Source organism: Sparus aurata, chromosome 11 (assembly GCF_900880675.1).
Source record: "Sparus aurata chromosome 11, fSpaAur1.1, whole genome shotgun sequence".
Taxonomy (NCBI): domain Eukaryota; kingdom Metazoa; phylum Chordata; class Actinopteri; order Spariformes; family Sparidae; genus Sparus; species Sparus aurata.
In genome coordinates this window covers 30,697,225-30,722,576 of record NC_044197.1, presented here as the reverse complement: position 1 = coordinate 30,722,576, position 25,352 = coordinate 30,697,225, and the positions used below count along the sequence as shown (strand labels likewise).

General features: G+C 40.0%; 1 protein-coding gene across 3 annotated transcripts in view; it reads right to left on the bottom strand.

The window, feature by feature from the left end:
• exoc2 (exocyst complex component 2) overlaps positions 1–25,352 on the bottom strand; it is a 54,590-nt gene that overhangs the window by 13,951 nt on the left and 15,287 nt on the right. For 2 of the 3 annotated variants that reach the window (XM_030433520.1, XM_030433521.1), the window contains exons 4-17: positions 24,150–24,276; positions 21,388–21,501; positions 19,271–19,395; positions 13,418–13,498; positions 12,003–12,148; positions 10,763–10,844; positions 10,546–10,648; positions 8,530–8,648; positions 3,244–3,357; positions 2,376–2,500; positions 1,605–1,673; positions 1,355–1,512; positions 1,112–1,233; positions 9–70 (exon numbers count right to left, since the gene is read on the bottom strand). In XM_030433520.1, coding sequence (XP_030289380.1) covers positions 9–70; positions 1,112–1,233; positions 1,355–1,512; positions 1,605–1,673; positions 2,376–2,500; positions 3,244–3,357; positions 8,530–8,648; positions 10,546–10,648; positions 10,763–10,844; positions 12,003–12,148; positions 13,418–13,498; positions 19,271–19,395; positions 21,388–21,501; positions 24,150–24,276 — 1,547 coding nt within the window. The remainder of the gene's footprint in view (positions 1–8; positions 71–1,111; positions 1,234–1,354; positions 1,513–1,604; positions 1,674–2,375; positions 2,501–3,243; positions 3,358–8,529; positions 8,649–10,545; positions 10,649–10,762; positions 10,845–12,002; positions 12,149–13,417; positions 13,499–19,270; positions 19,396–21,387; positions 21,502–24,149; positions 24,277–25,352) is intronic. The other variant, XM_030433522.1, reaches the window with a different exon arrangement.

Below are 25,352 nucleotides of genomic sequence, written 5' to 3'. Positions count from 1 at the left end.
ATCCTTACCAGGCTGGTGATTCCCTCATTATCAACCACCCAGTCCTCCTTCTCAGCGAGCCTCTTGACATCTGAGTGTGTACAAAGCACAAAAATAAATCGAGAGACAATTACCTGAAACTTTTCTGCAGTTTACTGAAGTCACAGACCAAAAAAAAAACCCTTTCAACATCTGAAGTTTGATCACTTTCACACAGGCTCGTTACAATGAAATATGATCAGAGTTAAGGACTTCTGGGATAAAACACCAACACGATACAAAATCAAGCTCTTTGTGTCGAGACCACAATTTGATGTGAGTGAGGTGGAAAGTTAAGTGAAAACCAGTCACTCTTCTAAAAATGACCATGACTAACCACAAGTGAAACTGGCATGTCTGGTTTTAGTCTCATAACACTTTCTCCATTACTTCCCTAGAAGTTGTAAGAGGTAAAAGGTGACAGTTAAGGACACTGACCGCAAAATACTCAAAAAAGGAATGCAGCACAAACAGGTAGGTCTCTTTATCGCCTGTGCTGTGTTTGCATTTAAGAATGGTGCCGTTATAAATCTGCACTTATGATCTGTGTCTGTGTCCCAGTTCCACAAGACATACAGCTTGTTTACAGAATGTATTACATGCTAATAAACACCAATAGTTACAGTAGTCGTACACAACAAACTAATATACTTGACCATTCTGTGCTAACAAGAATTGATACAATGCTTGCAGTCCACATTGCTTCAGTGTTTGTTATTTGTTTTTTATCATTTCACATCATTTGTCATTCTTAAATACATATGCCACCATTTTAATTTTTACGTTTGAATCTTTGATTTTAAATTCCAAGAATATTTTCCTTTCCATCATTAAATAAAAATTAGTTTTCCAGTGCGAACAAGTTGTAAAAACAATATTCTGTTTAGTTTTATTGCTACGTATCTAAGAATTTACTAATTTTCTTCTTAGTATTTAAAAATAAAAGATGGAATATCTAAAATACCAAAATCCAGTTGATAATGGATAATAAAAATATCACTGGCAGAGGAATTCTGTTGTTGTCATGTGTTTAAGAGGAGTGTGGTGCAAATTCAGCGTCATCTGTATTTTGTTTCACAGAGTCCTCTCTCACCTTCTGCAGTGTGCAGCAGAGTCACCATGAGGCAGTGAACTCTCATCTCCAGTAGCAGATCCTGGATCACCTGCAGCAAATCGTTGGGGATCTCCAGGGCAGACAGAGCATCATGGCAACCCCTGGATGAGAGACAGTAGAGGTAGCGGAGAGAGAGAGGCCATTAAATGGTATGGCAGGCATGGAGTGATATCAGAACTGCACATAATCAAAGACACAAAAGTTCAAACACAGAGTGAGAACCTGACGGTGTGGATGATTTGTGTCAACCAGGCTCCAGTGAGCTCTGTCTTGTTCTCCCAGCCTCCGTAAAGATTTAAATCTGTCTGTGGCAGGGTGGTAGGGAGAAGAGCACCCCGAACAAGCTTCACCAGCCTGTGAGTCATTTCCTCGATCATTTTCTATAAAACACACACCGCACGTACAAACAAAATGTTATGCTGATGTTAATCTTAAAAACTAAAGTAAGTATGACAGTCACAATGATTCATACCTTAAAGTCGTTCTGTCTCTGTCTGGCATTCTTCTTTGATTTTTCCACCTGCCCAGATTTTTCTCCGGTCTGCAGAGGGATAAAATTATCATCTTCAAATTCAAACAAATCATCCAGACAGATCCCTGTTTCTATTTTGTTTTGTCTTTCTGCCTTTATTCCAAATCTGACACTGCACTTTTGTTAGCAGTTTTGTGAGACCAAATTCATGTATCTGAAGCGTTAGATACCTAGAAAGGTAAGGGGGAAAACATTTTTTGTGATTCGGATGAATCCATCTGAAGTGCGCTAAAAGTAGTATTTGTAACTAATTTGTAACCCCATTTCCTTTAAACTCCCTTTAAAATAAATATCACCTGTGAGTATTTTCACTAAAGAGGACATTTTATTGACTGTCAACATCTTTACCAAATGGCCTTCAGTAAACAGTTCTTCTGATTGCCCGTGGATAAAGACACAAAGGGTATACATTCAGATATTTCTTTTGGTGTCATAAAGGTGTCAATTCGTTGAGTGTTGGCTACAAATGTAAGTCTGTTGATTAAAAACACATTTGGTCTTTACAAATGGAAAGATAGATATGTTTATTTTCACATAGAGTGGGGATGTGAGATCTGACTGAATGTTGAGACACATCCTAAAGCCAGGTGTGAACTGACAGACTCAGAGCTGTCCACTTGTGATTGGATCACCAAGGATGCATATTAATGTCAGGTATGAACAAACTTTGTGTGTTTATTGTCACTGTAAAACCTCATCACTGGTATTTACCTCACTAAAAAGACTTCCGTTAACATAAGAAATCCAAAGCTTCCAGAAGTTGGGCAACTGACCGATCACCACATCTGACAGCTTCTCCACAAACTGCACCTGCTGGGGGGTTTCAAAACGCCAGGCTGCAACACAGACAGACACATACTTTATTACACAAACAAGGGTTGGGCAATATATACATAATTATATATAATATAACATTATATCGTTAATCCAATGTGAGAATATATATCATCTATCGTCTTGTTCTAATACTTGTCTTCACCCATAAATCATTATATTCACAATACTGATGAGTATTTATCAAGTACCAATAGCCATCTTTACATTACTGTCGCAAAAATCGAAAATGAGATATTTGTTCAAAAACACATTATTTAACATCAACATATTAAAAAGATATTTATAATACTGTACTTATAATACTGTACTTATACTGTACTACTAATACTGTACTTATAATACTGTATTTATAATACTAGTACTGTAAACACAACAAGCCTAAAAATACTGCAGGATTATTTCAAGGCCATATTGCCCAACTGTAACACATATCCACTGACACTAAATACACATCAATGATGTACTGGAAGGTGTTAGGGGGTTTAAAGGGTGAACCAGCAAACCGTGCTTCAAAGAATCACTGGAGGAAATATTTCACTTCCAGGTACAACAGCTTTGTTTATGTTTGTACGTTTACTGCAGCTCCCTTATGCACGACTCATATACTGTGATTCCCCTAAGCGCTGTATATGACAAGAAGTGTTACACACACAAACAAACATAAGCAGAGGGAGGCTAAAACAGGGAAACCCCTCTCAGCACCGAATGCGTTGCTGAGTTGTAAGATGGTTGTTGTGCTCACTGCGTGGTCGAGGTGTTCGTAGACTGCCCCCTCTCTTCAGAGACGCCGTGTGGCCGAGCCTGCCTAGGGCAGACGGACGGGTATCCCCCTCCGAGTCCACTGCTCCGACACTTACTGACAGACAGAACGAAAGGGGGAGAAAGAGAGGGAAGGGGGCGAGATATGAGAAATGAACTCGGAGGAAAGAGAAACACATACTTGAGATATCAAATAATCAAATAAGCCATTTTCATAATTCCACATTCCTCAATAAGCTCAGCAGGCTTTCACACCAAACAATCCTCCCTCGCCCCTCTCGGCCTTTCTTTATTTGTGTTCTGATCGGTCTCTGCCGTGGCCCGCAGCTGAGAGAATGTCCCGTTGTTTCCAGGGTGAGGAAACAGAGCTGTGGGCTTTGTGAGCACCGGGGTTAAGTGGGTTTACGTCGGCCACACTGGGCTCAGTTACGGCTGATCCTCAGGCAAAAACCAGAGCTCCACTAGATGGCAACAGGGAGCTTTGGAGCAGCGACAAACGAGCAAGTCGTTCTGCAACCACACACTCCTATCTCGGCTAGTGAGATGATAACTACAGTGCAATGACTCCATGAGATGACTTTAAGATAACTGAAGAGAGGGTGAAAGTCGACAAAGGAATGAAAGTGAAACAGGGCAGCATAGAGAGGGGGTCAAAGTTACTACAATGAAAATGAAACTCTGCAGACGAGTTAGTGCAACGCTGCAATACGCCTACATGTAGTTTGTCTACACGAAGAGAAATGGATGGCCACATTTCCAAAACATGTGTCTGACACACACAGAGAAGAGTGTTCTGGTGAGTCACAGACTGACACAGTGTGCAAGCAAGTATTGAGAAATCCCCAAGCAAAGGAGCAAATGCGGTTGAACCGACTGTGCACACAACACAGACCTCCAGACAAGAAAATGTAAGGAAATTTTCATTTGAGTCATTTGAATCTGTAAACACACCAAGCGTTCTCACATCTCACACACACACACACCCACCCACCCACCCGCACGCACGCGCGCACGCACGCACACACGCACGCACACACACACACACACACACACCCCTTATGGAGCTGTGCTGTCTGTCTCTGTGATGTTCTCCTCTCTTTTTACAGGGATGAGAGCTGCTGTTGATCCAGGTGTCGGCTGAACCCCCGCCGTCCTTAGAATGTGTATGTGTGTGTGTGACAGTTTAGGTGTGAGTGCTTATGTGTGTGCAGGGTGGCTTTATGTGTTCAAACTAATCTTCATGCTGCTGTGCTGTTCCTTGCAAACAGTCTGAAGGTTTAAAATACAGGAACCGCTGTGTATGCATGTGTTGAAGACACTGAGACAATGTGTGTCACCTGCTCACTTCCTCATCAGGTCTGATGCTTCTCCGCAGGTTGGAGGAGTTCCTGTTCCTCGAGGGGTCACTTACCCTGACCACACACGCATGCTTTCTCTCTAAACACAGTCAAACACACACATGCACACACACTCACACACACACACACACACATATCTTACTGACTCCTGTTTAAATTTAGCTTACTTCCCACGCAAACGAAAACAAAACATACACCATTATTATAGAATACATTTTTCATATGATTTTTTGTTATGTTAAAATGGTTTTACTTTCTCAAAACAACTTTGTGATACCTTAACATTATTTAGGTGAAGGCTTCAAATATTGCCACAGACTCTTCTGTCTCTTCTTGCACTGTTTATCATTTGTAATTCTTGTAATCATTATTTTTTCAATTTACGCAAAAATAAAAAAGTGACTTCCTGGTCATATTTTTTTGTCCTCACAGAGCCAAAGGTTTTTACGCATCCTGCTGCTCAACACGAGAGAACCCCCAGATTAAAAGGCAATTAAAGTTCCTTTGAAGCATTGACAGCTGAGAAGATGCGTCTGGTATTAAAAAAGTAAAGACAAAAACAGTACATCAGTTTTACCCTAGCATTTTATTTCAGCTTGTTGTTGTTGCACTTTTTAATGCTTTCTTTCACCAGCTTTTTTATATTAAACAGATAATAAAGTAAAAAAGATAAGACAATGAGTTCCTTGATTTCTTTGAGGAGAAAAAAAGTTGAAAATTAGATATACCTGCCTGCTCCAATACACATGCAAACACATGATTACCATTCTAATTGAAGTATAATAATTAACACGCTTCTCCAAGAATGGTACCGACGGAGCCTAAAATCACAACTGCATGCTTCATGTACGAACACTCAAACCCCTGTAATTGTTCACTGACAAACCTATTTTCCTACGAACAAAATTTCCTGATAATTGTATTGATATTGGCAGAAGAAGAGCTGTTCAGGAAGTAAGAGTACTGCAGTTTATAATTGAATTGAGCAGAGTCAGATTGCAGCACCAGGGCGGGACGAGAGTGTTTAGACATACGGAAGCGACTTGCGCTGCTTTGCCTTCTCACCAGAAAACTTCAGGCTTTTGTTACAACAGAGACAGATGGGTCTATTTCACGTTTAAGACAATTTGTATGGTAATTAATGGAATCATAACTACACCAGAACAACCCCTGACCTTATATTCTGGACTGTGAAACAGAAGAGACAGAATATGACATTAGTTAGTGCAAACATGAGTGATCCATCACAGTGGAATAATCCCTGCCACGTGTGAAGCTGACAATAGCATAAAAGATGGTTTATAAATACACTGAGCTGGTACATGTGATACGAGGAGGAAGAGCAGGAGGCCTCCTGCAGAGGGGGAGGCTGTGAGGTACTCCGTTAGGGGGATTCTGGCTATTTGAGAGAGGGGGATGAGGGTGGGAGGGAGGAGGAGGAAGACTGGGTCGAGGGGATTTTGTGGTGGATGTGGTTTCATGATGGTGGCTGTTCAAGGGCTGCCTTGGTGGATGGATGTTTCAAGAGGCACGGGTTTCGTAGTTGGGCGAGAGGTGAGCAGCAAAGAGCGGGGATGGTAAATAGCTACCAGGTGTACGTGTGCGTGAGAGGAAGAGGTGGGGATAGGGGGGCTCGCTGTTAAGTGTGACAGCGGAAGGGACAGGAGACAGCAGGCTGTGGCAAACAACAAGAGAAGTAATGACGGAAAAAGAGAAGGATTGTATGCTTGTTTATGTAAGTGCTTTTTGTCATTATGTATATGAAGATTATCTTCACAGAAAGATAACACTGTCGGTCAACTGCTGAAATATGTCAGAGTAGGAGTTTATGACCAGTGGTCATGCTGTTTAGACGAGGTCCCCATTGTGTTTGTATTGTGTGCTCTTACTAGCACCCAGGCCACCATTCCAGGAACAACGTTGTGCTATGTGGTGTTTCTAGCCAAGTGGCCACAGTCAGAATTGCAGACCACATGACAATTACTACAGCTGTAATGATTAGTGGAATAGTTGATAAGCCGATTAATTGATTAGTCAAATGATAGAAAATGTGTATTATTTGTAATTTTGCATGTTCATATTCAATTAATCTTTGTATTCATTTTTCAAGCAAAAGTATAAAATATTTGTGCTTCCAGCTCCTTAAATGTGCGGATTTGCAGACATTTATCATCCATTATAGTGAATTAACAGTTTTTGGGGGTTTGGGACTGTTAGTATGACAAAAGAAGCAATTTTAATGATGATCATTTTTCAGTGTTTTGATATTTCATAGGCTAAACAAATAATCATTGAAATAATCGACAGATTAATCAAAAATCAAAATAATCACTAAAAATACTTTTTCCATGAAAGAAACAGCTGAATTCAATTTTCAGAGCTCTCAAACACTGACAACATGACTTTTTTGTGTTATTGGAAGTTATATTTGGTCCAATAAAAATTAAAATGGTTCCAAGACGAGGACTCTGCTGAGCAAGTTCTATGTGCCCAAAAAGTTGGAAGCCTGAAAAACCTTCTGTGTCACTCTCAAAAAATTCTGTTTTGCAAATGTTTTGATGAGAAACACCAAATGTAAACAGAATTGTGTTTATTTAGGAGAAAACTTCACAGGGTGCCTTTAAAACAACCTTCATTTACATTTTCATTAAAAGTGACCTAATGTGGTTGTGTGTCCTCTCTTGGTGGCAGAGATGGAGGTATTGTGATGTTATTAACACCATTGCAGAAAAGCCTTCACAAACTCAAACTCAGGTCTTGCCTGCTGCAAACAGTCAAGTTTTTTTTTTTTTTTTTTAATTATGAAGGTGATCTTTCTCTCATCTTAACCAAGCAGCTCTAGTTGGCTAAACCTAAAGGAACTTAACCAGAGAAGTGGAAGTTCAGAAGTCTTGTTTGGAGAAGTCATTTTTCTTGGAAGACACTGTGTTGTTTATTTTGTTTAATTATATATTGTCAGCATTGTATAGTATATAGAATATCTTTTGATCTAATGTTCCTCTTGAATTAAAAAGTTGCATTTTATATTTTTATACTTTTTCTGTTATACTAAAGTAAATAAACAGTAAATGTGCATTTCTCACTATGTGTTTCAGTGCATTTTTTGCAAGCAGCAATTTTCAGAATACCTGGGTTGAATGTGATTTGCATGCAATTGCAGCTTCACTCCTTCACTGCCACATGTTGCTCTGCTGTGGAATGCACGTGTGGATTGAAAAGGGGCCATCCCTGACATGATAATCAAGATGATATTTAACTGTGGAGAAGCAGGGAGCAAACCAACCCCCGGATCCATCAAGCCTGAGCCCCGGAAACCACTGTTACCCTTAGCATTAGACATGTTTATGTTCCAGCTGCACTATGTGAAGCAGCCACCCACTCACAATGTATCTGTATGGGTGCCTTTGTGTAAGTACGGGTGTAGGAGTGTGAGTGTGCGTGTGTGTGTGTGTGTCTGGTGAATCGCTGTTCTTCCTGAGTGGATGGTTTCACGTTCACATTTTTCTGCTGGCTGATTTAACAGAGAAACAGCTTAATTGGGGTTAATTGCTCCAATCCATCTGTGAAGCTGTGTGTGAGTGAGAAAGAGAGTTTGTATGTGTGCGTGTGCAGTAACATGTCAAGCCCTGAAATCCAAATCCAAAGCCAATGCTCCCTCACTTTCATCTTATTCATACATTCATGAAAAAATAAACAGTCGGGCCTCAGGCAGGGGTGGGTGGTGATAGAGGGGGGGGCGCAGGAGGAGAGCTGGTACAACGGAGAGGCAGCTGGCTCTCTCTCTTCCCTCAGCTTCCTTCAGACTCACATGACATCCTCCAGCTGCTTGATTGGAAACACTAAATAGAGGCTTTTCACGTCGTGTAAAGCGAGTAAGCTCAGACATGTGCGTGCTTGTGTGAGTTAGTCACCTCGCTGGCCACCGATGAACTCATCTCTGCAGTTCTGCATCAGCTGCAGGATCCACTTGTGCTGAGCGTAGATGCACAGCCATGCTGGGTCGCCTGGAGCGTGCAGGTCAGACAGGTACCTGCACCAAAGCACACAGGTGTGTCAAATTTACAGATGAAAGAAAAAGGAAAACATACTCCTATTGTGCTCGGCTGCTAGTTTGCAGGTACAGTAGACATCAGAGGAAAGAGGGGGGAGCAGAACACTCGGAAATCTATGAGGCAACATTTGACTATCGACTCCTGAAGGATAAAGGAAAATAAATACTTTAATACAGCAAATAATGTGTCTTAGTATGGTATTCTACCGCAAAATACCAGCACAGCTTCATGCTCACAGGCAATGATTCTCCAAGGAAACTCTGCTCTCCATGCTCATCTCTCATTAGAGATACCTCGTGGCATCTGCATTTGCTATATCTCTACATTCATTTATATCAATTCAATTTGTCCTTAATTTGTATAGAGTGCATAAATTCACAATTAGCTCAGATATACATTTCATAGAGATGTCAATAAAAGGCCATAAAAGGCTTCCAGCATCAACATCCACAGCATTCATTGTGGATACCATATAAAGGCAAAACCAGAATTCAGTGTTACAATCAAGAAGTAGAAAAACATGGACACTTACATTCAAATTACAAAAAGAAGATACAAAAATACCCCAGAGACAAAGGCATGTTCATTAATTATGGAAAAAAAAAAACAAAAAAAAAAACAAACAGCAAAGATTAATCACAAGTCATTATGAATCATTCAAAAGGTACCCTGTCAAGAAAACTTGCAAGTTCAAGATTGAAAATACTAATACTCAGTGGTGCAAACATTCCATAAGGAAGTAAACACACCAAAACATTTTGTGAGCTTTCTTTAGTTTAATTAGTTGTAAAATATGAATAAAATGTTTGCTTATGTTAGTGATCTTTAACACCTGTACTGGCCTGGTAAGTGTGTGGTGTTATAATCATCATCACAAATCACTGCTCACCCAGTATCAGACTTGTGTCAAACTGAACAAAAAAAGCATGTGCACACCAAATATGTGCAGCATTTGAGCGTGTGGATGTGTTTTTTGAATTTATTACATAAATCGTATAAGAATTCCATAGGGGTTTTAAGTCAGTGTGTAAATATAGATGCTTACAAATTCAATGCTTTGCTTACTGCATAAATATACGCAGGGAAGATGAAAGAATGTCAGCTATAAAAAAGGCTATTTCAATCCTCTTGCCCTTCTCTGAACACTTCACCTTCATCCATCTACTGTTTCTCTTCAGAGACCTGTGGGGTGACACATGACTCTGAGCTGTGGCCTGGCTCCCTCTACTGTCATCCTTTGAACCGATTGCTCATTTGTTTCTTATTAGGTGGCATCTTTCAGAGGTCTAAGCACTCAAGGGTACAAAACATACACACACACGCACATGCACACAGCTCCCACCATTCACCATCCTTTGGCAAGAGTAAACAGGAGCTGAGTGGGCGTTCAGAGCCGTGCCTAATGCAGTAAGATGAAAGATGTTGCCGTGTGGTTGAGAACTGGTCTCTGTGATCCTGACGGGTTGGTCTTAACAATAATAAATCGGGAGAGACCACAAGTATGAATGGACAGATGGATAGAGGGCAGAAAGAGGGAAAGAAAGGCGAGACAAGAGAGAAAAACAGAAACAGAAAGAAGAGAACGGGACAACGGAAAGCTGAAAAGAAGAGTGAACATTCAGAGAAAAGTGAGAGGCAGACAGACAAAAGTTGGAGGAAGTTCTGGTGAACGATGGCGCAGAGAGACATCAAATAATCCAAAATGAGTCTAACAGAGGAGTATCAGACTGTATAATTAAAGTACACATACACATGTTAAGACTGTGAAATGTGGAAAACACAGCTTGTAGATTATTGTTATCAAAGAGTATGAGGTGTGTACAGCAAACATCATGATGACTAGAAGGAATACAGATGAAATAACTGTAAAGAGACCTGATGTATCTCTTCTGGTCGTGCAGTGTTGATGGGGTCTGCAGCAGTTTTTCCAAGAGGAGACTCCTCAAAGCTCCGATCCTTGTCTCAACCTCGGCATACACTAAAGCGGAGTAATGGGAAAACAGTTTTTATTTAAAAACAATTGAAAAAACATCAGATTTTTACTTTATATCATTCATTTTTTTAAATAAGAACAATGAAAAAATATATTAACCTTTTTTGAAAACAGGGACCTCAGTATTGCCAAAAAGAGACTTGGCTTTCTCATAGTCATTGATCACCACGTCGTAATCTCCCTGAGAGAGAGAAGTCAGCTAGGTTAATTACTTCAATCAAAATGGATGACAGCCATTCAATCTGTGCAATAAAACAAATATACTTCAATATAAATACTGGGAAACACTGCATTAAAGAGAGCTTTAACTTTGAAGTAACATTTAATAATTAAAATTCACAGAACCCCACAATGTTGACTGGTCTTTTGGTTGTAGGACTGTGAGATTTTCAGACAGTATGCTCAAACAGTTTTTGCTATGTGAATCAACTACACAGGCTGATATAATGTAATACATTAAAGCTCTCAAACAGAGACACATGAAGTGTTTTTTAACCTTTATCTATTAGTTTCACTAAAAGCAATAGTCTCTTTTTCAGAACAGCTTCAATCACATTCTCACAGTTACACATTCACACTGGGAGTGGTTGGGGTACAGGCCTTGCTCGCTTTCCCAAAAAAGTAAATGCTTAGATTGCTTAGGTTAAAAAAGCAAAAACAATTACAAGAGACTCTATGATTTCTAGGTGCTAGGTTCTTTGTTTTTAAGTGTTTTATGGTTGTTGTTTTTCTTAGGTTTTACTATGTATGTATGTGCTACTTGCTTGCTGTTGTATTTTTACAGGCTGCTGTTGGGACTGGAAGGTTTCCCTGAGGAGGGACAATAAAGTTAAGTAAAGTGATATGAGGTGAAAGTAAACACACTCATGGACCTGTAATTGCTTCTCATGGGGGCCATTATGTTTGCAGTGTTTTATCCTAACTGATGAATATTAAGCCACGCATTCTGTGTACCGGCCAGAGCAAACACTGTTCTCTGACAATATTACCATGATTTGCAATGACAATGTTTTGTTATGACAGCAAAATGAACTCAAGATTAGTTTCATGTATATCAAGTCAAAGACAAAAGCCTCATGAAAAGGAAAGTGTAAACACTATCTTGAGAAAAGTTCTGAGAGTTAAACAGCAAAACATATTTTCACCTCCTCCGTCACCTGACAGAGAGCTGAAGGCTTTCCCTGATGATGAATGATCCAATGTCTCACTACAGGCAGCTTAGGACTCAAATGACAGCATTACAAGTGTGCTGGTGTGGAGACAAAGGGAAGCAATATTCATTTTGTATTGGGTACTTAATAGTCATACATGTGCTGATGTTTCTATTGTTATTCAGTACCTTTTGGATGTTGCGTTCAATGTTGAGTGGCAGGTTGAAGAGAAACTTGAAACGCTGCAGGACGTTGAGTGCATTGCGTGTAGAGTCAGCTTTGTCTTTCCGACCCAAGACCTCCTGGAAAAGAGTATCTGCTGTATCACTCGCTCCTGTGAGAAGGACGGAGAGAGACAGAGAGTGAGTGAGAGGGAAAGAGGCAGGAGAAAATGAGAAACTGGGATACTATAAAAATAAATGTTGATACCACATTTCCCTTTTAATGTCGGTCTCTGGTTTTCTTCCTGCTCTGTCTGCTATCTGACACAGTAGAGCTCCTTCTCCTGCTAAGGAGAAAGTGACAGCTATCTCTTACTGAGACAGCTTCGTGGAACCTTTGCACAGCTAACTGGCTTCGTGGGTGGCCCTGGATGTGCCGTCAAAAATGTTCCTCTAATCAAAACAAAAACCCCACCCCCAAAACCAAATCCCTGAAGGAAAACCAGCATGGGACTGAACAGAGAATAGTTCACATTTTTCACTTGCAAATCTGAGTTGTCATGAGAGGAATATTCCTATTTTGTGATTGGCTGATTAGTGCTGCATGTTTGATGCATGGGTTTTTTAGGGTAAGTGGTGGCCTGGGCCCACTGGGCCATGGGCCCACAAGTTTTGGGCTGTAGGGATGAAAGCTACGTCCGGCTGAAGGGTTTATTTACTCTAGACTCCGGGAAAAGGACCTGCTTATTGACCCTCCATTAGAAAAGTCACATTATCATGTATGAGATGAGAGGGTGGGAACACAGAATCTGCTTAGAGATCTGCTTGCTAAAAAGTGAAAGATCTACAAAGGCAACTGAATGTATACAGTGTGTTTGGCCAATGGATGCCGTACCAGTATGTGATGACGAGTGGATGGTGAAGTTAGATAGCACAGCATCAGACTGTCTCTTTGACCATTTTGCTCTTTGAGTTTTATTTTCATTTTAAAATCAAGATAAGGACATGCTGTAAAATATAACGTATTAACACAATGTGTGGGGAGAGAAAAACAAGCCAAAGTGGGCTTTTTATTATGTCTACCGAAAAACGCTGTGTTTGTGTTAATATTGAGTGAAAGGGTTTAAACGTTTTTTTAGTATGTGTAGTATAAAAATGTGCTTTTCCACCCATGTTGCAGTAAGATTGCAAAGATGAATCAAAGATTGATAAACGGTACACAGAAAATGTCAAGAGCCAAATTTACTTAGATAATTCTATCGAGTAAAAATCTAACTGCATCCAAGTTGGCAGTGTTTAGCGTTGTGTCCAAATTCAATCCTAATTTCTCGTACGTTTTGGGGATAAATGTCCCAAAAACTCAACCCGTACAATAACATGCAATAAAAACACACCATATGCCGTTCCTCTTGTTGTTGGACTCTAAATGAGAAGATTCTTACTGTTGAGGATGTTTTCTAATCGTTGGGTCATGGATCCCTCCACTCTCTCTGTACCATCAGACTCCAGCCTCTGGTGGATAGCTGTAACACAAAAGTCAGAATTAATAAGTACTGTAAAAGACTGTGATAGAAAAAATCCACTGAAATTAAATCAGATAAATCACAATTATAAGTATAAATGTATAAAAGTGGGAAGAAATGTGGGAAAAAGAAAGAAAAAAAAAATGGAAAAGGTTCCCCACACTGTGGAGAAACCAACGTGCACTCCCCTAAGACAGGAACATTTTCAATTTCAGGAACCGAAGGTAAAACAATAAACAGGCCCTACCCTAGTGGTAGATGGGAGATAACCTTGCTGATCTCCGCCCACAGATGCTGCTATTGAACCCCCACCCAACCCCCGTGTGCTGGTTCCCACGCAACAGAGGGCCTGACCTGGTTCAACGGCGACTGTACTGGATCAATTCACCTCAGCAAAGCCATTAGCAGCACAGTTTTATGGTCTTGGGACATTTGGAGCCCTCTGACCTGGAGGTAATGCAAATCGAAAATGTTTCAGCGCTCTAAAAAATAAAAGTTGGGAGAGCAGAGCAGAAGTCTGGATGCCAAAAATGACTGTTGCTGAGGGGGAAGTGGGAGGAACTCTCTGATGGCTTGTATCCATCACTTAGCGTGAAGAGCTTTACGCGCGAGAGGGAATTTGAAAAGAGGGAATGAGGGGAAAAAACAGAGAGAGAGAAAGAGAGGCAGGGCGAGCGGTGTGGCTGCCCCAGTGAATAAATAAATGGTGTGGGGTAGCGGGCAGCTGGGTGCTGAGAGCTGCAGTGTGGGTTTATTGACAGAGTGGAAGAGAGCTGGAGAAGGCTTAGCAGACCTTCTCATACATACTTGTGGAGCGATTCAAATATGCAACAAGCAGACATCCCAAGAATGAAGTCAAGAGACAGAAACATGGGAAAAAAAGGATAACAATCCTCTCTCTTCTACTCTCTCTACTTGCCTGCCTTTCTCCCGCTACAAATTCTGGCTGTTAGCAGAGCTTGGACACAGCAGAGGGAGGCAAAGTGAAGGGGGAGAGTTCTGTAAATAAATATGTGGGTCCATTTTGACAGACAGAAGCCTCAAGGCAGAGATTGAGGTATTCCTAAAACACTCTGTCCAAACATGCTTTGGCCTAATCAGGACGGACGTCGCAGGCCCTTACGAGGACCTCTCAATGCTCACCAATGCAGGTTTGGACAAATGCACGTAGACGGGGGAGTGTATATGGGCGAGCACAGGATTGATAGGGCTGAACACACAAGAAGAGTAAGTCTCTCCAACACACACACACACACACACACACACACACACACACACACACACACACACACACACACACACACACACACACACACACACACACACACACACACACACACACAGCAGGTCTGCTTCACGTCTCCATGCTCCCCCTTTGCCCTGTTGCCATCTGTGTGTCCTCTGCATCTGTCACACACTGAAGGGCTGATGACGCAACAGCTAACCTAAACATCAGGTCAGAGTCCGGATAACACATGCAGTCAGGACCTGAGGAAGAGCTGGAGCAACCGCTTCACTTCCTGGAACCATCGAGGAGAAAAAAAATGAATAAGAATAAAAATACAGTGTCCCTGGATTCTAAAGCTGGAGATGTTTTGACTCCTGCCTGGGCTGGGGGCTCAGGGAATAGGCCCTGGGAATCTGGCATTTTTGGAACACGGTAGCCGTTCTGTTTCCTGCGTCACTGGGAGACTTCCTTTTCACACAACAATGAAAAACCACAAATTTCAACATTTTAGAAGAAACAAACCCCGGACTCCCTGACTGACCATCAGTCAGTCAATCAGCCGGAGTATCTCAGTCTCAGCAGCGTGGCTCGATTCATCACAGAGGCTTCATGACCTCAGTCTCCATGCCCAAAATATTCCATTTCTTTCACGTCTGTGGTTTACAAGGCCGCATTGCAAAAAATTACTTTCTGCAAACAATTACAATATTATAACAAACTATAAATTTGGCAAGAGGAAAAAATGACTTAATGGGATTTCTTGAAACTTACATAAAAAGAAAAAGACCCACTGCAAATGTCTGACCTCAACACGAGGAGGACTTGAAAGAAGCCATGACACTTGATTTAAACATTATTGGATTAAATGCCCATTTGTCCTAACAACATACAACCTCAACTCCAAAAAAGTCAGGATGCTGTAACACACATAAATAAATCAGAATGTGATCATTCGCTTATCTGTCTTGGCATATACTCAAATGAAACCACAACTACAATTACTCACTGCATTACTCATCAACTTCATTGATTTTTATAAATATCTGCTTATTCTGAATTCTATGCCAGCAACATGTTTCAGACAAGTTGGGACAGGGGCAACAAAAGACTGTGAAAAAAACACCTGTTTGGTAAATTCCACAGTGAAACAGGTTAATTGGCAACAGGTCACAGTATCATGATTGGGCATGGAAGGAGCGTCTTCAAAAGGCAAGGATGGGGCGAGGTTAACCATTTTGTGGTGCCTGTATAAAGGATATTTTTACATGGGCTCAAGAACACTTTGGAAAACTGTTGTCAAACACAGCTCAATTGCAAATGACTGCATTCTGTTTTTATTTATGTTTTACACAGCTTCGCAGTTTTACTGGAATCAGGGTTTTACGTCTGACTTTTTACCTCCAGTAACTAACATGTACATCCATAATCTGAACCCGGTCGAGAACTTTTATTGTCTAACACAAAATTGATTTGCGTGCAATAAATTACTATTACCAACATTTAAGGCCATGTAACTTGATGATGAACTTCTAATCCAACCTTTAGAAGCCTTAAGAATAAAACCTTGATGCATTAAACTGGCTCGACTCCGCAGTCTTCATTTGCTGAAAGCCAACATCAGCTAACAAACCCAAACAGCACTATAATTAACAAGATTTGTGGTTTGCAAATGCAAAAGTCTAAACTGTGTTCTTAAGCACCGAGTTCATAGTTCATCAAAAACAGACATGGGATTTTGTTTTTCTATTTCTGGTGATGGTTTGCTATACTAGAGAGCAATTAAGAGGCAATTAGCAGGGGCAAGAAAAAAGAGTCTGAGTCCTGCTGTTTGCTCTAAATATTTTCTGTCCGCCTCATTTCTTTTCCCGGACTTGGCTTCTCTTCAATGTTTCCACCTTGCCTTCAGCAGCACTCTTGCATTAAAACCAACTCCAGACTTCTATTAAAGTCATCAATAAAAATCTCACATGCAAGCAGTACTGAAAATAAACACGAGAGGAGACAAAACTGACTTGATGATGATTGAGAGGGCTGGAAGCACTACGACAACGTCCAACGAGGCTAAGGAGAACACACTAGCCTGTTAATTTGAGTTTTTTCTCATTTCTTTTGAACTTTCACAGCTACATCTCAGGTGAGGTTCATTTGGAACGAGTCAGAACAACAGAGATCGGCCAAACGCTGCTGAGGGACAAAGAAAGGATTCACAGTTGCGCAGACAGCTGTACTAACTACGCCTGGCAGTGAGCTATTGCAGAGCTGTCTTGAGCTGGCTGGCTGCTGGCAGCATGCCGGCTGGTATGTCGGTTTGGCTGACCATCCCGAGTGTACAGAATATCTCCACTTGAGCTATCCATTCTGGGTTACCACTTCATTTTCTATGACTGGGAGCCAAATGTTGGCCGAGAAAGGATGTCTTAGTGCTGTAATGAGTCATGGTGAGAAGACGGGAGTCAGGAAGTTTAAAAAGGAACTTCTAAGCCAAGTTGCTGCTCCGAACATGAGAATGTGCTTTTTCTAAAATAAAAATTTCCTTTAAAAAGGGCAGGGATATGACTTTTAAAGAGTAAACAGTTAAGCAAGATGGTGTGCTACTTACAGATCACATCACTGTAGTACAAATAATGACAACAAAGCTTACCTTTGAGCGTAATATTGTTATTATAACAACGGTTACCAACAAAATAAAAGATATAATCAAAACGTATTCTTACTGTGGGCAATTCATTGTAACTTTAAAACATTGTTAGTGTCATCTCTGTTTCCCTGGAAATTCAAACAGTCTGACTAATAACTGGAAAACAATCTGTCACATCAGTAGACTCAAATGTAATGAAACCTAGTTTGCCCATCCAGTAAGTGGGCTGACCCTCAGTAACGACCTAGCAGCAGAGTTGATTTCTGATCCCTGTTGAGTCAGCCCTGAGCTATCGTTAATGCTTTCCAGAGATCGTGGGATTTCCCAAACTGAATAAATACCACACATATAAACACCAACTGCCCTTGTAGCTCACTGTTGTAATGAAGATAACTGCTGGAATGGTTTTTTTGCTGATTTGATCATGTGCTAAATGTGTAGCTGACCAATCCGATTGATTGTTTGGAACTACTTAAGTAATTACAGTTTCATGTCGGTTTGAATGTGCGTGTTGCTGCAGACCCCAACAAATGTTACATTAACATGATTTTTTTTATGTCAAAATTCAAGTTGTTTTCAGTGAATATTAACATTTTGATGAACAAATAATACATAAGTACAGCTTTAATTGAAGTATTTCATTTCCACTTTTGGGGAAGGGGAAATGGCTCTAAGGATGAGGATTAACTGATGAGTCTGACACATGTATAATGAGCAAACCTTTCAAAACATTGCTTATTAGCATAGCTGTTATAAAGGTGAAAAAACAAACCTTTCACTTGTGTTCTCCATTTTCATCTTCAAACAATACATCCAAATTAATTGACTATAAATTTGTTGGTTGTTTTGTTGAATTTTATAAATGGCATACTACATTAAAGTTTGTTAAACATGCTATATATTGCAACCTTAAAATAAAATAAAAGCAATACATAATAAAATAAGTAAAAGTGTTCCTTATTTTCTAATAGTCTTAATCCAAAAATAAGTGATGCAAAGCGAGTGGGGTCTCTTAAAATGAGATTTGTCGTACATTCAATACATTAAACCCTGCCTGGTCAAACAGGTCAAATACCATTTTGCCCTCTTGGTTCACAGGTCACTCAAGTTCTTCAATGCTGTACTGCTTCCTCCATCTGTAGCGACTGTACATTTCCCATTGGAGCAGCGGGCACATAGTAGGCACGCTCAGTCTGAACGTGAGAATGGCTGTTCATTGTTCCCATTGGTCATATTGGGTCTGTTATCAGCACTATCAGTCCTAATACTCTGGCCTGCATTGTGTTGGTCTGCTCCGTTTATTTAGATTCAGCCACTAACAATGAAAACATCGCCTCTCTCCCAACCGGGGCACAAACATACGGAAAGCAATAATAATAATGATGGAGGCAGAAAAGTGTACATATAAATAGTAAGGGGAAGTAACTGAGCGGCTATGGCGGGAGGAGAGAGTAAACAGACAAAAGTATGAATGATGAAGCAAACAATTGATTTGAGGTACCTGGCAGAGCGACAGCAGTCAGTCTCTGCTACCTTGAAACGTTTATGAGAGTCAATGTAGCCAAGTGTGTGTGTCCACTTCTTCCAGGCTCTAGAGAGACTCAAGGGAGACTGTGTGTGACAGGTGAGAGCTGATCTCATTTTGATGAAGGTGAATTAGCCATGTTGTAGTTGGCTTGTATAACTGTAGCAGAAAGTGGAGCATTTTCACACAGCATCCAAATGAGCCTCTTTAATCAACCGCTGCTAACCCGCAAGTAGACGGAGAGAAATACCCAAGACACGAACACTTTACAAAAGTCAAGAGCTCCTTTTCTGAGCAGAGATGAAGAGTGATGATTCTGAATGTTTATTAATTGTGGAGCATGTGGTGTGGTTCCACAGCAAATGTGTTAATCCCTCTCACCTGCCAGAGCGTCCTGGGCCTCAAAGAACGTACTGAGGCCTCCTTTCACATAGGCCAGACTCCCCTCGTTCTTCTTAGTTGCCTGCTTCTTTAGGTTACTGGCTGCCAACTTCAACTGATCAAAACTTAGGAAACAAAAACAAAAGGATCATGGCATTACATCAGGCCAACAACTTGTGATAACTTTTATTAGTGTAATTATCTGTCTAGTTAATTGATTGATTGTTTAATCTATAACAGAGTTTTTACAGGTAACAGACACTTAAACCAAATCTTTTAAAGAACGTCTTCAACCAAATTTGAGACAGATCCTTACAAAAGTCTGCTTTTCTTATTCAAGCATTGCAGGTAGATATATACAGTAGTATTATATATGTTGTCCCATGCAGAAGTAGGTTCCATGCAATAAAAGGGTTATTAGAGTGAGTGGATTTATTTTTCCAACAGGTAAGTGCAAGTAGAAAGACAGGATTAGCTTCAGTGGTTACAAATATGATTTGTAACTTTAGAATGCGGACTTGCAGAAGAGCTTAACTTATTTTGAGAAAAAGAAATTAATGGTGGATAAATTAAATTACACAACATGTTTGTGTCAATTAGGAACTCACAAATTCAGATTCAGTAATATTTAATGTTGTTCAAGACTGATATCTATGAAAAAAAATCTTCATTTGTCTTCAAATTGCAGTCGGCTCACAGTCCAGTTTACAATGCCATAGAAAGTGCAAAAAAATCATTGTCCAAAAACGTTTGGCACTTTTACTAAATAACAAGCAATGTATTATCATAGCAGTTGTAAATAAATTTTCTGATTGAACTGTCCAATTAGTCAATCAAGAAGTCATTTAAGCACTATATTACATTCATAATATTTGGCCTTTTTGTTGTCAGGAGATACAAAAGTGTCTATCTCAGAAAGACAATAATACACACATTTTTAGCCAATGTGAGTGTGTGTGTGTGTGTGTGTGCGCGCGCGCGTGTGTGTGCGTGTGTGCATGTCAGAGTCCCGACTGAGGTTTCCTCCGCAGGAAGAAACAGTCACCCGGCGAGGTCCAAACAGAGGCCCCTGGTCATGCTGGATCCTGGGGTCTGGGTTATTGAAAGGCTAAGAAGGGGGAGAGGAAGCCAGGAGAGTCCAAAATAACTCTCCTCTGTCAACTGGGCTCAGGGCTGATGGGTCAGCGGGCTGCCTCGTCTACATACAGAACTGTTTTCTGAAGGACCAAATGACCATGCGAAGATTCAGCCAAGAAAGCTACAACCTCAATATGAACGCATAACGTCATAATGTCATGTCGTCGAATTTGTCATTGCCATCTCAGAGTATGTATGACACGGTAGGGCTGTAAGTAGGTCTTTCACGATAACCACTGTTTTTGGATTATATATCGTCCAGAAAATAATAATATTCTATTACCATTTATGCACTGATAAATTGATAATATAATAGAATATCAAAAGTACACTTTAAAAGCAATGAACTTTAAATTCTTACAAATATTCGGATACTTTAATTGGAATGTGAAACAAATATTGAAATATCCTAAATAAACATAAGTGAAATAAATCAACAAAAACAAAACAATAAATAACACGGACTATTGGGCTCTATTAACAAAAATGGCATGAAAACACAATCGGCAATAATGAGGTTATGTTTATTTATATGTCGATAACATAATTATCATGACAGGCCTAGCTACATCAATCATTCTCATGCTCAATTCATCCATCTACTTTTTACCCAATTAATTAATTATCAACTAGGTGTTTGGTTTGTGAAAAAAGCCCATCAGAATGTGTCAGAGTCTCCACATATATGCTGGATCGTAATCTGTTTGTCTTGGTGAGGGTACACTGTAGAAGGTAATGTGTCTTTCATGACACATGGATTAATCTCATAGTTGGCTGGCTTGGTTGCAGGCTCTGTAAAATGATTTTCTAAAATGTTAATGGAGTCAATGAATGGGAAATACACTTTCAGAACCAGAGAAGTTAAAAAAAATGGTCAGTCACTGTTGAGCTATATTGTTTTCCAGAGAGTTTGAGCCAAATGGATATTTCAAAGTTGTATAAGCTTCGCCTTTTTTTGTTAGTGATAATCAAGGAAGTACCTGGAGCCTGAATGGTTTTCTATGAGGTACCAGGTGGCAGAGAAGTTCTCACTGGTGAAGTCTCCACTCATTCCAGGAAATGTCAGCTCCATGTCTTTCTGTGGGATTTTGCCCCTGGGAAAAGACACATAAACAAACATGAGCACAAGGAAGAATCCCACTGTAAATGATGCAGTTTACAGTTATAGAGTATTCAAACCATAGAAAAATACTAAGGATTACTCAATTACACTAAGATTAAGAAAAATGAATGTATAAATATATTGTACCATATAACAACCTGTGAATGAGGAGGCCATGGCAAAACTATTTTTATGTCATGTTGGGGTCAGATTTGCCAGCAGGGGGCAGTGTGCAGCCGAAAAGTACCCAGACTGAGAGAGCTTGGCGTGGGAAGTGCAGTGTATGACGCCTGGGTGCCCCTGGAGGGCCCAGAACTCATTAGGGAAGCTTGATCTCTACTAATGACCCGTGGCCTACACAAACCTAGCTCCCCACCACCACCACCACCCACTCTGCAGTTAAAGACACATATGTAGAAAAACTGATGCATGGAGAGTACAGTATAAAGGTCTACGGTCTGTGTAACACAAAATCCATATATAAAAAAACACTTGGCGAAGAACGCACACACAAACACAGACCAGAAGCACTTAGTATGTTGTTAAGCATGACACATACTGTACACAGTCATTCATATTTAATTATATAATTTCATTTACGTTCTTGAAATTATAAAAGAAGACTATATGCAGGCAGAAACACACATTTACTGTGCATGAACATATAATATTTGGGACATTGAATATTATGACTAGAGCTAGAGATGTTCACTGTTAATTACTTTGTAAGTGTTTTAAACCCTTATTTTGTGTGGTGAAATTCATGCTCAAGAAAAAGTTTTTTTGAGGGAAATACAGAACAAAACGCTCCTTATTGTGTTTCCTCACGAGATACCAAACTAAGACTATTACTTACGACAATACCAAACAACAGTTGTCAACTCTCAAATCTTACATTTAATGATAACTTTAAGTCCTTTTCTGCACCTTCAATCACAGTGATAGAATAAAAGTAAATGAGGGTAGCTGAGGGAACTCCCCTGCGTCCTAATATTATTCACTTGTATTATTCACTTGTAAGTGTTCAGTTTGTAGAGGACACAAACCAGACAGGTTTGTAGCTTTAAGCCGGCATCAGGCCTCGAAATGTATCATTTTTCAAACATTGCAACTCTATCAGAGACTAAACCTTGAGTATTAAGTCCTTAACTAAGTACTAACCTGGTGGTGTGATTCACTGAAGTTTGTTACACTGGTAAAACTAATTTCTAAGTTGCAAAAGCCCTTAGTCATGCATGGCTGTTAAGAAACACCTTTGGCGCTGTCCATCACAGAGGAATCAACAATATAAACTCTGTCTGTAACAAATAACTTGCTGAAGATAACCAGCATTATCTGGTTGTATTGTTTATATATATTAGATTTATTTCTCCATATCTGCCAATCAGGCAAGTGGTTAAAAAAAAATATATATATTAAACACATCGTTTTTTCCACCGCAGATAATGGAAGGAGCTAAGAAGTGAATCGCCTTGCATTTATTACATATATAGTATAGGGGCGAATTAAAATTGCCTTCGGGCAAGTAGGTTCCAGATTTCAGATTCAAGGAAAGTAAAACATTAACACTGAACCCTGCCAGTTTCTTTACACTGCTAGAGGTGAGTAACTAATCATTCACTGACTTTGATGAGTTGAGTCTGTACATTATACCTGCATTTAACACATTTATTGTCATTTCAAATTCTTATTTCAACATGATTGCAAATAATAGGTCAAATAAGGTATCCATGTTAACTCTGCTCATGGTAAGTGGGTCATATCGTGTTTTTCTTTGTTTTATTCTGTCAGCTGCTCAATTGTTACCTTGTAGGAATTATTTAGTTACAATTAAGCTCTACGTACAAACTAGTTTGTGTTTTGATCGAGTAACTTTTTAATCTCCACATATGGAACAATATAGGCCAATATGATGTTACAAACAGCTGGTGCAAATAGCTACAGCTGAATAACCATGCAATGAGATCATCATACAAATACATGCACAGAGTGATGATCCTTAACAAACAGCTCCTTTGCTCAAATCCTTTAAGGAGTATTTTACATCAAATGAAAACTATTAAGATGCACAGATGAAAGTGTGTCCACATATTGGTTTCAAATAGAATAGAATAGGTAGACTTATGCAGGATGTTTAATGCAACCCTGAGAGACGGGAGAATGGCACTGCTTGTTTATGGGGGTCTCGCCTCTGGCCACGAGCGGTCACTTGCCCCCGGCCCCTCTAAACCAAACAAACACTAAGCTAGAAATGCCAGAACCTGACAACACAAACTATATATTACAAGTTCTGCATTCCCTGCCAGGCGCGTGGGAGGCAGCACCACGCCGCCTGTTCGCAGGCCGTATACAACGTGTGTGTGGGTCGCTGCTTTAAGTTCTTTCCAAATCCCTTCCTATCGTCGTCCTCTCTGCTTTATACAAAATTATTCAGTTTCCACTCCCTGTGAGCGGCGGTTACAGGCAGTTCAGCCATCTCTGTGTTGGCATAATATTTCAAATGCCTGCATATGGGGAGAGTTTGTTTCTGTTTAGGGATGTAAAACATGACTCAGTAACTAGAGAGCGTGTGTTTATGGTGGTGTGATTGTGCAGAGCGATTTTTGTCTGCATGTGTGTTCGTATGTTCTGGGCCCGTACTTGTCTAAGTCGATGCCCAGTGGATTGCTGGGTCGCAGGGAGAGGGGGGAGATGCCTTTGTTGCGGTCGGTTCTCATGTCGTAGTAGTTCATCTCATCCACCCACACAGCCGACTGGTCCAGGATACCTACAGGACAGGAGATGCAAGACAAACGTCACCGAGTTCGACAACACATCCCAGATGTGCACCCACACACACACAGACGTGTACTCTCTCAAGCAGGCACTGTTCACAAATACACAGGTATTTTTTAAAACAGAACATTTTCCAGGCATTTGGGGTTTGGGTACACACTTAAAGGCCATTTTAGGAAAACTCTTTCCAGTGTGAAGATATTCAGAGATGCCTTATTCTGTTTTACATTAAGATGGGCAGAAACTGAGTTTTTTTGCAACAATGATGGAGACATCCATGTCCACTTCCCAATAGGATCTTCTCAGTGTCTTAATGGAGACAAAGATGATTAATGGCAATGTTTTAATAAAAACAGCATTATCCAGAAAGGAGGAGCAGTCATGTTTTCCTGCCAAATCATCTTGCCCTGTTTTTCGGGGAAAAAATTATCTGCTGCTCTAAAATACAGAATAGGAACAAAAATAAAAGTAGAAGTAAAAGTTTGTTCATAGTATTGCATGCCAAGTGTACATGAATGGTCATGGGTTTCAGGCGTGTTTGTATAAATGGAGATTATTGTAATATAGATAAGTGCTAAAACACTCTTCTGGACAGAGATCTTCCTGCTTTTTAACCCTGTTTTCAAAAACACCCATGTATGTGTGGACCATGTCATAGTGTGCACACAAACATGGACGTTCAAGCAGCACTATATATCATACTTTATTTCTTTTATCTTTATCTAATATTCTAACTGTTTCTCCATATTGTAATTAAACTATTAGAAATTATACATTCAGCACCTATTTCACGTTTGCAGGTCCTGGTAAGGTGCATAAGTCCAATGTGTCCAACACATGCACTTTATTGTCCATCAACAGTTTTCTTTTTTAATCAATTAGATGTTTTTTTTATATAAAATGTCAGTAAATGTTGATCAAAGTTTCCCAGAGCCCAAGATGACATCCTCATATGATTTATTTGTCCACAACCCTGCGAGACTGCAGTGTATATCAATATTATATTGTTGTAACATTAAGATCTTTTGATATTCTATCTTTTTAGAACATCTTTGGGTTCAGTTGTTG